This window comes from Nannospalax galili, unplaced genomic scaffold (assembly GCF_000622305.1).
Source record: "Nannospalax galili isolate Female #2095 unplaced genomic scaffold, S.galili_v1.0 scaffold95, whole genome shotgun sequence".
Taxonomy (NCBI): Eukaryota; Metazoa; Chordata; class Mammalia; order Rodentia; family Spalacidae; genus Nannospalax; species Nannospalax galili.
Window position 1 is genome coordinate 2617885 of NW_008342393.1, and position 15488 is coordinate 2633372.

At 44.0% G+C, this 15488-nt stretch overlaps 1 protein-coding gene across 3 annotated transcripts in view; it reads right to left on the reverse strand.

Annotated features, from left to right (window-relative positions):
- Positions 1-12721: 12721 nt before the first annotated feature.
- Positions 12722-15488, reverse strand: part of Cbx1 (chromobox 1) — a 29341-nt gene continuing 26574 nt past the window's right edge. For all 3 annotated transcript variants that reach the window (XM_008838277.3, XM_008838276.3, XM_029566057.1), the window contains exon 5: positions 12722-14212. In XM_008838277.3, coding sequence (XP_008836499.1) covers positions 14068-14212 — 145 coding nt within the window. In that variant the 3' untranslated portion in view covers positions 12722-14067. The remainder of the gene's footprint in view (positions 14213-15488) is intronic.

Here is a 15488-nt window from a genome sequence, read left to right on the forward strand (position 1 = left end):
AAAAAATATGATAGGAGATCACTTCCCGGAGAGGAAAAAGGGAGAAAGAAGGGCCCCCCCCCCCCCCAAATCAAAGCAGTCAGAACATCAGAGGGAATGGTAAAAGTGGGCTTTGGCCAGGTTTCTAGGTAGTAGGTACAAGTGATTCCAGCAGGCTGAGGTAAAGTTATTGCTAACACACAGACTTGATGGGGCCAGGGAAGGGGCTTTCTAACTGTGCTCCTTGTACTTGGCATCCCTGAAGGGGAAGAGGCTCTTGGATGGCACCTGTAATGTTTTAGTTACTGAAATGGGAAGCTGTGGGGACCCCACATTGACTGACTTTCAGGCCAGAGGGCAGAGGGTGCAGAAAATGAGGAGGCCTGTGTTGCAGCAGCCCCAACATCAAGCATGTTATTCACTGCCCTGCCACTGCCACCTCCCTCCCTAGCTGCCCCTGGGCCAAGGCTCCCACTGTCCCTATTAGAGCCTGCATGGAAATGCTGTACTCATCCCATTCTCCCTTTTGTGGTCCCCACCCTCACTAGCTGCCTGTAGCTCTCGGGAGTGGGGTGCTGTGCTGGCAGTGCTCGAGACTTGGCCTGCAGCTTCCTCTGCAGTGGCTAAACAGGCAAGGTGATGCTGTGGAGGGAAAAGCCAGCACAGCAGCGACCTCCAGGCAGTGTTCACAACACTGGGGAGTGAAGGGTCCTCGGGCCTCTCTGCCTACTAACACCTGGGCTTGTCACTGGGGCAAAAAAACTCTATGAACCCCAGCAACAAAAAAACTAGTCCTCTTAGAATTTCTTGCGCTTTGATTTTTTTAAGGGCTTGTGCCCTGTCTCACTTATAGGGTCTAGAATGCTTCTGTTGAGTAAAAAGGAGATGCCCCAATATTCAAAGCTGCTAAATGTTCTCTTTGCCATAAAGACTCCGTGTAACTGTGTGAACACTTGGGATTTTTCTCCTCTGTCCCGAGGTCTTGTCTGTTTTCTTTTTTGGGTTTCTTTCTAGGAGAATGAGAAGTGCATGTATTGGGCTGGAGACTACCCTCCCCCAGGTTTTCAGCCTCAGGCAGCTTCTCCACAGCCTGGGCTCCTGGAGGACAGCCTTGGGGGAGGCAGTGAGCATGCAGCCCCAAGGTGGCTGGATGGTTCCAGGACCAGTGTCTTTATTTGTAACTTTGCCACTGCCACCCCATCCCCAGTCAGCTCTGGAGTACTATTATCTGCCCCAGATTAGCAGGAGTGAATAGAGGGAAGCACTGATTTTACCTTGTGCAGGGAGAGGGGTTTCCTAACTGAGCAGTAGGGATAGAAGCGTGAGCCTGGGAGTGCTTTTTATAAATTATTTTCCTTGTAGATTTTATTTTTAATTTATCTCTGTGACCTGCCAGGGAGAGGAGAGAAAGAAATGCCGTGAGCACATGACAAAATAAAATAAAATAAAATGGATAATTCTGCTCAAGTGCAGTTTTTTCCCCCACTTTGAATTCAAATTGAGAGTAAAGGAAACAGACCTTGTAGGGAAGATTGGCTGTTGTGTGGCTAAGGTCAGAGTTCCCAATGGGAAGGTGGGTAGAGGCTGACCCAGGGAAACTTAAAATTTAGTCTTGGATACTGATTGCATTGAACCCCCCATGCAGGTGGCATGCACTTCCTGGTTTGCCAGGTTCCTCTCAAAGGAAGGATTCTGAAATCTTTGGTTTTCTTTCTTGAAGAGCTAGGATGGATGTAGGTGGTGTCAGCTCTCCTACCTGTCAAACTGCATCATTTTTAAGCCTGACAGTGTTGTTAATTGCTAGAGAGGTACAGAGCACTGGACTGGGCATGATTTGAAAACCTGAGAAGTCAGTAGAACCTACTGATAATGATGAACACAACCATGCACCCAGAACAGGGTCCCAGAACAAAAGCAGGAAGCCTGGCCCCAACGCTCATGAGGACATTCTGGAGAACCCCCAGTCCAGGTAACTGGTTCCAACAACTAATCAAGTCCCAAAGCCTGTGAAAAGCTACAAAGCTTTAAGCTTCTGTTGGTGGAAACTGGAACCCCTGCAGACCCACATGGGGGTAGAGAGGGATGCTTAAATGTGGCCGGCAGTAGAGGCTTGCATGGTAGTCTTAATTTTATTTTTATTTTTTATTTTTGGTGTTTTTGAGACAGGTCTCCCTGTAGTCCCAGCTGGCCTCTCAAGTGCTGGGATTAAAGGTGTGAGCTACCATGCTCCACACTGGTAGTCTTCTGAAATGACTGGCAAAGTTTACTACAACCTGTGACCTTGAGCTCAGGTACCCATCAGTGTGTAACGAGGCTTAGTTTAGTCACTTAATGATACTACTATTCTGAGGTTTGTGGAGAATTCAACATTGACTGCTTGCTTCAATTTATACCCCCCCCCCAACCTCTAGTTAGAAAGACAGGGTCATAGCAAATAAGATTTTTACTAATTAGGAATTAATGGCCATAAACTAGGTAAAATTAAATTTCATTCTTTGAGACAGAGTCTCTGTAGCCCAGGCTGGTCTTGAACACTGTAGCCAAAGGTGGAGCTTGGCCTTGAACTCCTGGTCCTCCTGCCTCTGTCTCCCAAGTGCTGGGATTATTGGTGAGTACCACTTTGCCCAGCTGTTTCTTAGAAAGGGGAAACAGCTGGAGACCTGGCTCAGTGGTTAACAGCACTGACTGTTCTTGCAGAGGACCCAGGTTTGATTCCCAGCACCCACATGGTGGCTATGAACCATCCTTAACTCCAGTTACAGGGGAATCTGAAGCCCTCTTCTGACCTCTGCAGCGTTGCACGACACGAGTGCACTCACATACATGCAGACAATACATTCGTACACATAAAATTAGTATTTTAAAAAGGGGGAAACAATTGAGGGGCTGGAGAGATGGCTCAGTGGTTAAGAACACTGACTGTTCTTGCAGAAGACCCGGGTTCAATTCCCAGCACCCACATGGCAGCTAACAACTGTACCTCCAGTTCTAGGGGATCCAACAGCCTCTTCTGTCTTCCTCAGGCATTACACAACATGGGTGCACTTAACATACATGACATACATACAATATACACATAAAAAATATTAAATTTTTTAAGTTGATTCTGATCATTTAAAAACAAATTATAAAAGGGCAAGTTTTAGGGTGTTTTTTTTGGGTGTGTGTGTATGTGTGTGTTGAGAGAGAGAGACTGTAAGGCTGGCCTTGAAATTGTGATGATTCTGCCTGTCTCCAAGTGGCTAGAATCACAGGTATGGGCCACCACATCTGTTTACCTCCTCACTGGTGATGTTCCTTATCTGAGTCCTTGTCTGAGTAGGTATATTTTTTATTACCTTTCTGCCCCCTAGAGATTCTTTGCAGGATCTTGCTGATTAATTGGGGGTTGGGCTAAATTGGTCAGCGGTGCTATGGACTTGACCTCTTTTTGCTACTGGCAGGAATCAGGCCTGTGATAATACTGCCAACTAACCCTAAGATGCAGCAGGGAGAGGTCCTGGCACCAGGGAGAAGAGTGGGCTTTTGTTTTGACCACCCACCTCTGTGACCTTGAGTAGGTGTGGGAAAACTTACTTTGTCTTGACTCAGCAGTCAGTCCCTAAACTTCATTCAAAAGGTTTTTCCATGTCTCACTCTTATAAGGAGATAGAGACTGACTGACCCACTGTATCACACTGCCCAGCATGGCTCTCCCTAGTGAAGCTGGAACTATTTCAGTATCAATGGAAAAAAAACAAAACAAAACAACAAAAACTAGCCAGTTGTGGCACATGTGGTTAATCCCAGCACTCAGGAGGCAGATGGATCTCTGAGACCCAGGCTAGCCTGGTCTACATAGTGACTTCTAGTCCAGCTGGAGCCTACAGGAAACCGTCTCAAAAAAATAAAACTAGCTACCATTCATGTATGGTGAATGCACACCTGTAATCCCAGGGCTTGCTTGAGCAGCTAAGGCAGGAGGATTTTAACTTTTCAGGCTAGCCTGAACTAGTGAGTCCCTGTCAGGGACTAGTGATAGACATTATTCACTATCAAGACTTGTTTCTGAAGCTCTGCTTTCCTCAGGCTGACTTCATCCCTGCTTTTATAACCTGTACCTAAACCAGACTGCTGTGCTTCATCCAGGCTTGCCTGACAATTGTATGGACTAGTAAGTGCTTTATGGAAACAATCATGTCCCCACTAACCTCAAGACTCTGGCCTCATCCTCCCAGTACTGATCAAAGGCAACAGCTTCAGAAGCTCAGACTAAGGTAGTTTTAAGGAACTACCAGGTGCAAAGGGGGAGAGAAGTCTGTTCCCACAATGATGGGATCCACATACAAACTGGTACTAACTAGACTGGTGTCTGCCTCTTCGGAACTGACTTTTTCAGATGGATTAGACATTTTTAGATTTTTAGACAATGTCTTGCTATGTAGCCCAGGATGGCCTGCAACTCATGTCAGTCCTGCTAGGATTACAGGTATGTACTATCACTTCTAGCCAGGTGTGGAAATTCTGTAGCAGAATCTATATGCCTGTCATTTTAAGCCATTTTCCTGTCACTGACCCATTTGTTAAATCAGAAGTCTCCACAAACAGTTACTTTATGAGTGCAGTATAAACCAATACCTTCACACCTTTCCTTTCTCCCAAAAGTCATCATACTTTTGAACTCTGTAGTGGGGAGTATTTGGGGACCCTGTGGGTATATGAGTGCTAGTTCTTGTTCTGTCTAGAGCTGCTTTGAAATCTGCCTGGACTAGTTGAAAAAAAACCTAGAGCACAAATTCTCTCCAGAATAACAACATGGAACTTGCTAAAATTTTTAAAAACTTATTCAATTAAAAAATTTTAGAGTGTATTGCCTGCATGTATCTAGGTGCAATGTGCAGTGCCCACAGAGGCCAGAAAACAACGTTGGATCCCCTGGAACTGGAGTTACAGATGGTTCTTAGCCACCTTGTGGGTGCTGGGAACTGAACCCTGGCCCTCTGAAAGAGCAGCCAGTGCTCCTAACTGCTGAGTCATCTCTCCAGCCACCCTCCCCCCCATGTTAAAGCTTTTTTTTTTTTTTTTTTTTTTTTTTTTTAAAAAAAAAAAAAAAAAAAAAAAAAGAGGACGATAAATCTTTCACTGTGATATATCAAAATAATAGATAAGTAAGAAAAATGTATACTTTTTCTTTTTGAGAGAGTTATGTACATCTAGGCTGGTCTCAAACCCCTTTGTATTTTATAATGTTTTTTTTTTTTTTTTTTTTTTTTTTTAATTTTCTTGGTCTTTTTGAGACAGGGTCTCCCTGTAGCTGGCCTGGAACTTACTGTGTAGACCAGCTAGCCTTGAACTCACAGAGATCCTCCTGCCTCTGCCTCCCGAGTGCCAGGGCTAAAGGTGTGCGCCACCACTCCCAGCTGATTAAAGAAAAAAAAGCACACATACAAACAAAAAAACTAGTTCTCATACATGAGAACAGAGCAGGGTAGCTTCAAATTTTCTAGGTAGCTGAGGATGGCCCAACTTCTGATCCTCCTGCTTCTAGTTCTAGTTTATGTAGTGCTGGGGATCAAACCCAGAGCTTTGTACATGGTAGGCAAGCACCCTACCAATGGAGCTACATTCCCAGCTCACACATTGCTGTTAGCTTTAAACATCTGACACAGGTGACTCTTCCAGTCCTCCCTCAGCTGGGCTGAAGTAGTACCAGTTGAAACAATGGACTACTCTCCCACAGCCAGGTCTCAAGTTCTTCTCACTTGACCTTAGCTATCCAAACAAAAACAGGGCAGGCTTGGTTAAAGTCAAACTAAGATTTAAAAATCCATTGGGGGGGATGGGACTGGATGGGACAAGACCTGGAGAATGGCTCTGTGATTACAAGCACTTGCAGCTCTTGCAGAGGACCAGAGTTTGGTTCCCAGCACCCATGTCAGGCAGGCAGCTCACAACTGCCTGTGACTCTAGCTCCAGGGGGTCCGAGGCCCTTTTCTGGCTTCTGAAGGCACCCCCACATGTGGCATATACAAACAAATACATAAATAAAAATCTTTTTAAAAAATCCATTTGGTGGGGCTGGAGAGGAGAAATGATTCAGCAGTTAAGAGCACTGGCCAGGGTTCAGTTCTCAGCACCCACAAGAGTGGCTAAACTCATCCTTAACTCCAGTTCTAGGGGAGCTGAAGCCCTCTTTTGACCTCCATGGGCACTGCATGACATGGGTGTACTTACATTCATGCAGGTAAAACACACATAAAATAATTTTTTATATTTTACTATTTTTATTTTATGTGTGTAAGTGCCATATATCAAGAACAGAATATGAACTCAGGCTATTTAATATAAATAAACCACAGGGGTGGAGAGTAGCTCATTGATAGAGTGCTTACCTAACACAGACAAGGCCCTCAGTTTGATTCCCAGCACTGAAAATGTACGAGAAACAAAAGAATTTTAGCCTTGCTTTATTGGTCTGAGCAAAAGGGCCTTAAGGACTGCTCTGCTTATTCCTGTGGACCATGCGTCACCTGTGCTCTTCAGCTCGGCAGGATGAATTTCATTTGCTTTGACATTCAGTGGGAAATCCACAGGACCAACACTGATTAAAAGTTAACTACGCTGGGGCTGGAGAGATGGCTCAGCAGTTAAGAACAGTGGTTGTTCTTGCAGAAGACCTGCGTTCAAATCCCAGCACCCACATGGCAGCTAACCACCATCTGGAACTCCAGTCCCAGGGGATCCGACAGCCTCTTCTGACCTCCACCGGCATTGCACAACACAACATGGGTGCACTTACCTACATGCAGGCAATACATGCATACACATAAATAAAACTTTAAAAAATTTTCAGTGGTGCAGAAGAACCAAATGTACAGATCCACAGACTGAAAGTCATATCTTGGCATCTTAAGTTTTTGTCAGTTTACCTAATCCTGAACCAAAACACTAGACTGACTCTACCTGATAATTGTTTCCTATGCTAAAAGCCAGGGCCGTTTGTAGCCATGTCCCACATAATGAATGACTGCATCTGTCACTGATGAACTGCACATTTAACACCCTAGGTGTGAACAAGGCTATACCATCCAACTTGGCCTAAGTACACCTTACGATGCCCACATAAATCACTTAATGCTACATTTTTCATCAAGTGTCTTAGGTGACTTGGTTTTATTTCAATCACAATTTGGAAGAAAGCTAGATGTGGTGGCACATTCCCGTAATCCCAGCACTTGGGAGGCAGAGAAAGAAAGGACTGAGTTCTAGGGCAGCCAGGACTACACGGCTTTAAAAAAAAAAATGAAAAATTCTGGAGGGAAGAAATGCCTGAGTCTAGACTTAGTCCAATCCTAATTTTTATTTATTTAATTTTATTTTTTGTCTTTTTGAAGCAGGGTCTCCCTGCAGACCCAGCTGTCCTGGAACTCACTATGTAGACCAGGCTGGCCTTGAACTCACAGAGATCCACCTACCTCTGCCTCCCAAGTGCTGGGACTACAGGTGTGTGTCACCCCGCTCGGCTTTTTATTTATTTTTTATTTAAACAAGGTCTCAAGGCTGGAGAGATGGCTCAAAGTTTAGGAACGCTTCACTTCCAGAGGACACAAATTTGGTTTCAGCATTCATGTTAGGTCGATTACAAATGTAACTCCAGCTCCAAGGGATCCAACTCCCTCTTCTGACCTCCGTGAGCACTAGCACACACGTGGCATTCATTCATACAGACACATATACATAAAATAAATAAAATAAATCTTAAAAATAGAAAACAAGGTCTCTTGTATCCCAGCCTGGCCTTTAGCTTGTGGTATAACAAAGGATGACCTTGAACTTCTGACCCTTGCACCTTTACCTCCTGAATTACAGGTATGTACCATATTGATCAGGTTTACACACTGCTAGGGAATCAAACCCAGGGTCTCGTATTTGCTAAACCCAGTACTTGAGTGGGAGGTAGGAGGATCAGGAGCTCAAGACTATCCTCAGTTACATAGTGAATTCTCATGAAACCTGAAAGGATTCTATTACTAAAAATTGAGCTGGAGAGATGGCTCAGCGGTTAATAACACTGGTTGTTCTTGCAGAAGACCCGGGTTCAAATCCCAGCACCCACATGGCAGCTAACAACTGTCCGTAACTCCAGTTCCAGGGAATCCAACAGTCTCTTCTGTCCTCGGTGGGCATTGCATGACATGGGTACATTTACCTCTATGCAGACAATACACACATGCAATTAAAAAAAAAACTATCTTATTAAAAAAAAAATCATGCCGGGCGTGGTGGCGCACGCCTTTAATCCCAGCACTTGGGAGGCAGAGGCAGGTGGATCTCTGTGAGTTCAAGGCCAGCCTGCTCTACATAGTGAGTTCCAGGACAGCTGGGGCTACAGAGAGACCCTGTCTCGAAAAAAAATAAATAAAATTGGTAGTAAGAATTTTCAGTACAGAAAGTATGCACCCTAGCTCTTGAGACAGACACAAAAGGATAGAAAGAAACTAGAGAAATGTTTCAATGGATAAGGCACTTACCGCACAAGCTTAAGGACCCAACACATACATAGAATCTGGGTGGGAATGGTGGCTGGCCAGTAATCCTCCAAGGCAAGCTGGCCAAGGCTAGCTGAATCAGCAAGCTCCAGGTTCAGCAAGAGACCCTGCCTCGGTGAAGTGCAGTGTACTTGAGGAAGACACCAGCATCAACCCTGGCCTCCACACACACGTTCATGTCCACATATGCAAACATGAATATATACACATGCACACACACATCAGAAAGATTTCAAGTGTTTCTGTGGTTGTTACATTGCCCAGTTACAATACTAAATAGAAACTCTAGTTAGTGGAGGAGCAATTGGCAGATTGTAACAGGATCTGCCAATTACAGGGTGCTCAAGATTCTGATGTTGGCTGGCCTCGATGGCCCATGCTCATAATCCTAGCACTCAACAGGATGACGGACAGTGCAATGAGACCCTATCTGGAGGAAAAAAATTAAAAATACTATGTCACCAAATTAATAAGCTCTTTTTTATTAAAAGTTTATTTTTATGTCTGAGTGTAGTGCCTACATGCATACAAGTGCACCTGTGTGGTGCAGTGCCCACAGAGATCAGTAGGTGGCATCGGATCCCCTGGAACTGTAATTATGGAAGGCTGTTAGCCACCATATGGGTGCTGGGACCCAAACCTGGGTTCTTAACTGCTGAGCCATCTCTACAGCCAGCCCTCCTTTTCTAATAACTAAGATTTAAGTTGTCTCCAATTTCTGAGCCAGAAGTCTGTGATATTTCCTGGAAGCCATAAACCACATCTTAAGACTTTTTATTTATGTATGTGCGTACATGGAGGGCAGAAGAGGGTATTGTTACAGGTGGTTGTAAGCTGTGTGGGAACTAAAGTCTTAGTCCTCTGCAATTTCCTGAAGATGACTTAAGATTTGTTGTACCTATTTATATTTATTTCTAGCATTTTTGAATTTGCAGCAACAGTAGCAGCTACTTGGGCACACACATCAAAGCTGCTGCAATCTCAGGATAGTGCATCTCACAGAATACTGTAATCTGTCTCAACTAACCTCAGTCATCACTGTTGTGCTGCTGCTATTTACAAGGACACTCAGCCAGCTGTGGTGACACATACCTTTAATCTCAGCACCCAGGAGGGGGAGGGAAGTGGGTATCGGAGAGTTCCAGGCCAGCCAGGAACTACACAGTGAGACTCTGTCTCTAAATAAAGAAGACACTGAGAACACAGATCTCTGCACTGATTTTATGACCAGGTACTTGAATAAAGTTTCCTAGTCTGCCCCAAAATTTCCCCTAGTAATGTTTTGCCTGCATTTAAGTAAGAGCATCCGTGCATGCAATGCTGGAAGAGGCCAGAGAGAGCTTCAGATCTTCTGGAACTGGAGTTAGGGAGGGTTGTTAGTCACCATGTGGGTGCTGGGAACCGTAGAAATCTTATCCTCCGTTCACTGAACGCAGTCTTAGGTATGCCAGGCAAGGCTCTACCACTATAGGAAAACCAGGAGTTCAAGGGCAGCATAAGCTACTCTATACAAGAGACACTTTCTCAATCCTCCCTTGAGTTGAGGGGTACTCAACTCTAACCTGGGCTACATAGTGACATCCATTCTAAAAACAAAAAATAAAAAATAAAAATGACAAGGGGGTGGGTGGCACAGGAGAGGAGAGTTGTAGTTAGGAGGGTACTGCTGGGACTGGAGAGATAGTTCAGCTGCTCTTACAGAGGACTCAGGTTTGACTCCCAGCACCCACATGGGGGCTAACAACCATCAGTAACTCCAGTTCCAGGGTAATCCAGTGCCCTCTTCTGACCTCCGAGGCATTGCACAACACAGGTGCATTCACATACATGCAGGCAATATACTCATACACATAAAATAAAAATAAGGGGCTGGAGAGATGCTCAGTGGTTAAGAACACTGGTTGTTCTTGCAGAAGACCCGGGTTCGAATCCCAGCACCCACATGGCAGCTAACAATGTCCGTAATTCCAGTCCCAGGGGATCCAATGCCCTCTTCTGACCTCTGAGGGCATTGCACAATATGGTTTCACGTACCTACATGCAGGCAATACACTCCAACACATAACATAAAAAATAATAAATGAAAAAAATATTTTTTTAAAAGATCAACCTTTTCCAAACAGTGGTCTTTCTCATTGTGACCCAAGAGGATGGCTTCCTCCCTCCTGCTCCAGAAGAGATGGTGTCCTCTTGTAGAGGACACAAGTTCAGTTCCCAGCACCTGTGTCAAGTAGCTCACAACTGCCGTTATCTCTAGCTCCAAGGGTTCTGACACCTCTGGCCTCCTTGGGCACCTGCACTCATGTGCACTTACCACACACACACACACACACACACACACACACACACACACACACACACAGACAAGCTGGGCATGGTGGCACCAAACCTGCAAGGCAGAGACAGGAGGATCACTGGAAGTTTTGAGGCCAGGCAAGGGAACCTATTCCTCAACAAAACCAAACTACAAAAGAACCAGAGCTAGAGAGAGGGCTCAGTGGTTAATAGCATGGGCTGCTCTTATAGAGAGAGGTTCAGTTCCCAGCACCCACGTGGCAACTAACCCTCCCTAACTCCAGCTCCAGGGGACCTGAAGCCTTCTTCTGGCCTCTGTGGGCACTGCCCGCATAAGTGCACTCACATATAAGCAAAACACTCACAAAAAAAAGGGAACAAAAAATCAAGCTGCTATAGTGGCACACGCCTGTAATCCTAAAACTTGGAAGGCTAAAATCACCCTGAGTTTGAGATTATCCTGGGCTACACAGTGAGTTTCAGGATAGCCTGGGCTGGAAAAAAATCCCGTTTTAAAAAACAAAAGCAACAACAAAAAAGATTGCTAGCTGGGCTCGGTGGCAGCTAATCCCAGAACTCTGGACAAAGGCAGGTGGATAGATTTCTCTGAGTTCAAGGCCAGCCTGGTCTACATAGAGATTTCCAGGCCAGCTGGGGCTAAAGGGCTACAGGGAGACCCTGTCTCAAAAGCAAGTGCTAGCAAGATGGCTCAGCAGGTAAAAATGCCTGCATAACGACCAGAGTTTGATCCCTGGAACCCACATAAAGGTGGAAGGAGAAATGACTCCATAAAGTTGTCCTCTCCTCCACACACTATAGCATGAGCATCCACAAACCCACATCACATACATGTATACATTAATATTAAAAAAAAAAAAGAGGGGCTGGAGAGATGGCTCAGTGGTTAAGAACACTGGATGTTCTTTCAGAAGACCCAGGTTTGAATCCCAGCACACACATAGCAGCTAACAACTGTCCATAACTCCAGTCCCAGGGGATTGCAACAGCCTCTTCTGTCCTCTGTGGGCATTGTACAACACAGGTGCACTTACCTACATGCAGACAATATACTCATACACATAAGATAAAAATAGTAAATAAAATATAAAAAAAAAAACCCACAAAGAATGTACTCCCATTTTGGCTCTAGAATTATAGGAAGAAATGACATTAAGAAGATGGCTGACTGGGGCTGGAGATGGCTCGGCAGTTAAGAACACTGACTACTCTTGGCAGAGGACCCGGGTTTGGTTCCCAGCACCCACACGGTAGCTGTCCTTAATTCCAATTACAGGGATCTGACACCTTCTTCTGTGGTCAGAAGACATGGGTGCACTTACATGCAGGCAATACACTCGTACACATAAAAATTTAAAAAATAGTAAAAAAGAGAAGATGGATGACATTTTAAGCCAGTCAGTGCTTAAACAGTGAGTCCCTAAAACTTTTGGAGTTGATTTCAGCCAACATCATACAACATATATACCAGAACCAGGACACCTCAATTTACTTATTAAAAGCCACTTCAGATATGCCATAGTTTCTAAGTGTTACCAAGTCAGTGTTCAACAGATAATTTCTCAGCAATATTAAAGACAGAATGATTTGATAGTCCTTACAATCTATGTAACAATAATAACTATTTATTACATTAATATAGCAAGGCCATTTAAGAATTTTGGGTAGCAGGTTTCAAGCCTACAGTGTTCATCTAGTCATGTAGCTATGAAAGCTATTTCCAACAAGCTGAACCTTGGCAATAAGGGTTTCTGGTAAGATAATCATGTCAGTTGTAGTGGTGCAAACACCCGTGTAATCCCAGCACTTGGAGGCTGAGGTAAAAAGACTGGAAGTTCCAGGCAGACTGGACAACATAAGGGAGGAGACCCAGTTTTTCTATTTTTAAAAAAAGGACAGAATTCAAGGATTATAAATCTATAGTTTTATTAAGACAAAACCTGACAGTACAGTATGAAGTTTACATTTAAACAAAATTTTCAGATATCTAACACATGCCTAAAAAGATTTTACAATGCAGACCTAGACGCAGGTCTAGATGATACCAAGAACTGATGGATCTCATGATTCAAGACAGAGCATTTGGACATCAATTAATCTGAAGATTTTGTGTTTTCAAGTGAACCACTACCCCAGTATGAAAGTTAATCTCCTGAGACCAGGGCTTCAGAAATCATTCAACTCTAGAATTGACTCAATGAAATTTGTGCTGTCAGTAACTGAACCCTGCCAGTCGGAGTTTTAGGGTTCGAAGCTGAAAAAAAAAAAAAAACCACCAAAACACAAAACCCCAGAGGCTCCAAGAGTTTTCACCCTAAGAACACAGCCCTCCTCTCCTATCACCCAGGCCCCCTCAGTCCCTCCTGCGATATTCCAGCCAGTGGTTTAGATGGACAAATTGATATTTATAACCTCATAATTGGAAAAGGGTCTTTTTCTCTAATTTCAAGAATTAGCACCTCTAAGGCAGAACGGTCTGCCTCTAGACTCTCCAATAAAAAACTTTCCCTCTTCAGTCAGTTTCCATCTCCAAAATGGCAGCTTTGGTATCTCAGGAACTGGCTTTGTCCTTTATGTTAAGCTCAGGTAGGGACACCTTGGCTTGTAAGTTTCAGTGTTCACAGCTTTTTAAGCAGTTTCTCACAGTCCTCATTTACGGTGCCAATGAAATTTTTTGAAAAGGCAAAGTATTCTGGACATAGAACCAAATCGTTAGTTAGCTGTTCTTCCCATTGTTTCACTGTTTCCCCCAATCAGCCCCAAATTTTAACCAAAACAGTTCTACCCATCTCCCTTCCTCCCTGCCCCATCCCTCCCACCCCCAATTAATACACCTTAATAGCCAAAAACTACACACATGCTACGCTGTAAAAATGCAGTTAACACTATTGGGAAGAAGGCTGTGGGTTGTGGAGATGCTCTTTGAAGATCAACAGTATCTTTTTGCTCTCCCACACACCAGTTCTGCAGGTTTTGTCCTTCATAGAAGGCCCTCTGCTTTCTCAGCAAAGTGCAGAACTGGCTGCCTTGAAACACTCATCCCTTTCCCCTCCACTGGGATGGGCGTGCAAACTATACAGTTTGGAACTCTTTAAAGCACTTGGGCTGCTGCAGGGCACAGAAACTATGCTGGCTCTTCAAAGGACATCTTCTCAAGCCACCTCTATGGTGTCAAGACAAGTAGAACTCCTTCCCTCCCCACTTGAAACCCACAATCAGAGGTGACAGGGGCTGGAACTCAAGAGAGTTAATTCTTGTCGTCTTTTTTGTCATCATCCTCTGAGGGGTAGGAATGCCACGTCAGCCTTTCCTCATAGAAGGATATGACAACCTGTGGGCACTTGACATTGGCTTCCTTGGCAGGGACCAGGTCAGCCTCATCAGAATTTTTCCTGCAGAACAAAGCACAGAAAATCTTTGAGATCAGCTGTTGTGGTCTCCCAATTTGGATCACCCAGGGAATAGGGATTTAAAAAATATAAGTTCCAGAAACAAGCTAGGAAAGGAAGCTTTTACTCAGATGATAACTTCAAAGATCTTCCCCTGTTAAAAATCTCCTCTAGGGAGCTGATCTGTCAAAAGCTAGGTCATCTGACTCACCTGATCCTCTGGAAACTGCCAAAAAGAGCTTGACTATCCAAATTTCAACGGGAAAACAGCCTATGCCGTACTCTTCCAAAACCAGATCCCAGCCAGTACGAGCTCCTAGAGCAACCCTGGCTAAGAGTACTTAATATTCATCTGGCACATTCTTGCTACTCATAAATTATACTGTTTGGCATTAACAAATGCCACCCTCATACATATAACCTCCATGTAGTTTGAAACAGTGCTTCAACATAGGGAGGCAGAAAATCAGAGTGTTACTACATAATTCTGTTATTTTTCCAAATTTTTGTATTTTTTTCAAAATATGAAGATGATATACATTATAAGATAGAGGCAGTAGCATGGGCAGGCAGTAACTGACTGAATCATGACAGAATCTGTGACAAGGCATGACTCCAAACCTCCAGAACCTCAGTAAGAACTAGAACCCATAGCCTCAGGGAATGAAAAGAGAAAGCTGATATGGTTAAGTTTTTGTGAGAAATTAAGCTGAGAGAATGGGATGGAAAGGGACTAAAACATCATTGGGAAGCTAAAGCATGCTGCCCTCTTTTTACTGAATAAATTCTGAATAAATTTAAGTCACTTCACTACATAGAATTAGTTTCTATTTTCAGAAATGGAGTTATCTCTGCCTTCTAGGGAAATCCTATTAATATATTTTTCTTTAGTTTTTTATCAAGTGTGTTGTGTGGTACTAGAACCCAGGGCCTTGTGAGAACCCAGGGCCTTGTGAATACTAAAAAAATGCTCTACAATTATTCTGTAAGCCATGGGGAAGGGGACGTGTCATTTAAAAACTTGGTTTTACAATCAATGTTCAATCTTTTTTGGGCGATGCTGGGGATCGAACCTAAGTCCTTACACATGTTAGCCAAGCCCTTTACCATTGAGCTATATCCCTATCACAAACATTTGGGTTTGGTTTGTTTTTTATAGTGCTGGGGAATCAAACCCAGTCTTTTGCTTGTCAGGTAAACACTTCACCTCTAAGCCACACCCTAGCCCAGCACCCCAATCTTAAATTTGCAGATACAGTAGAGAGCAAACCAAAATGAA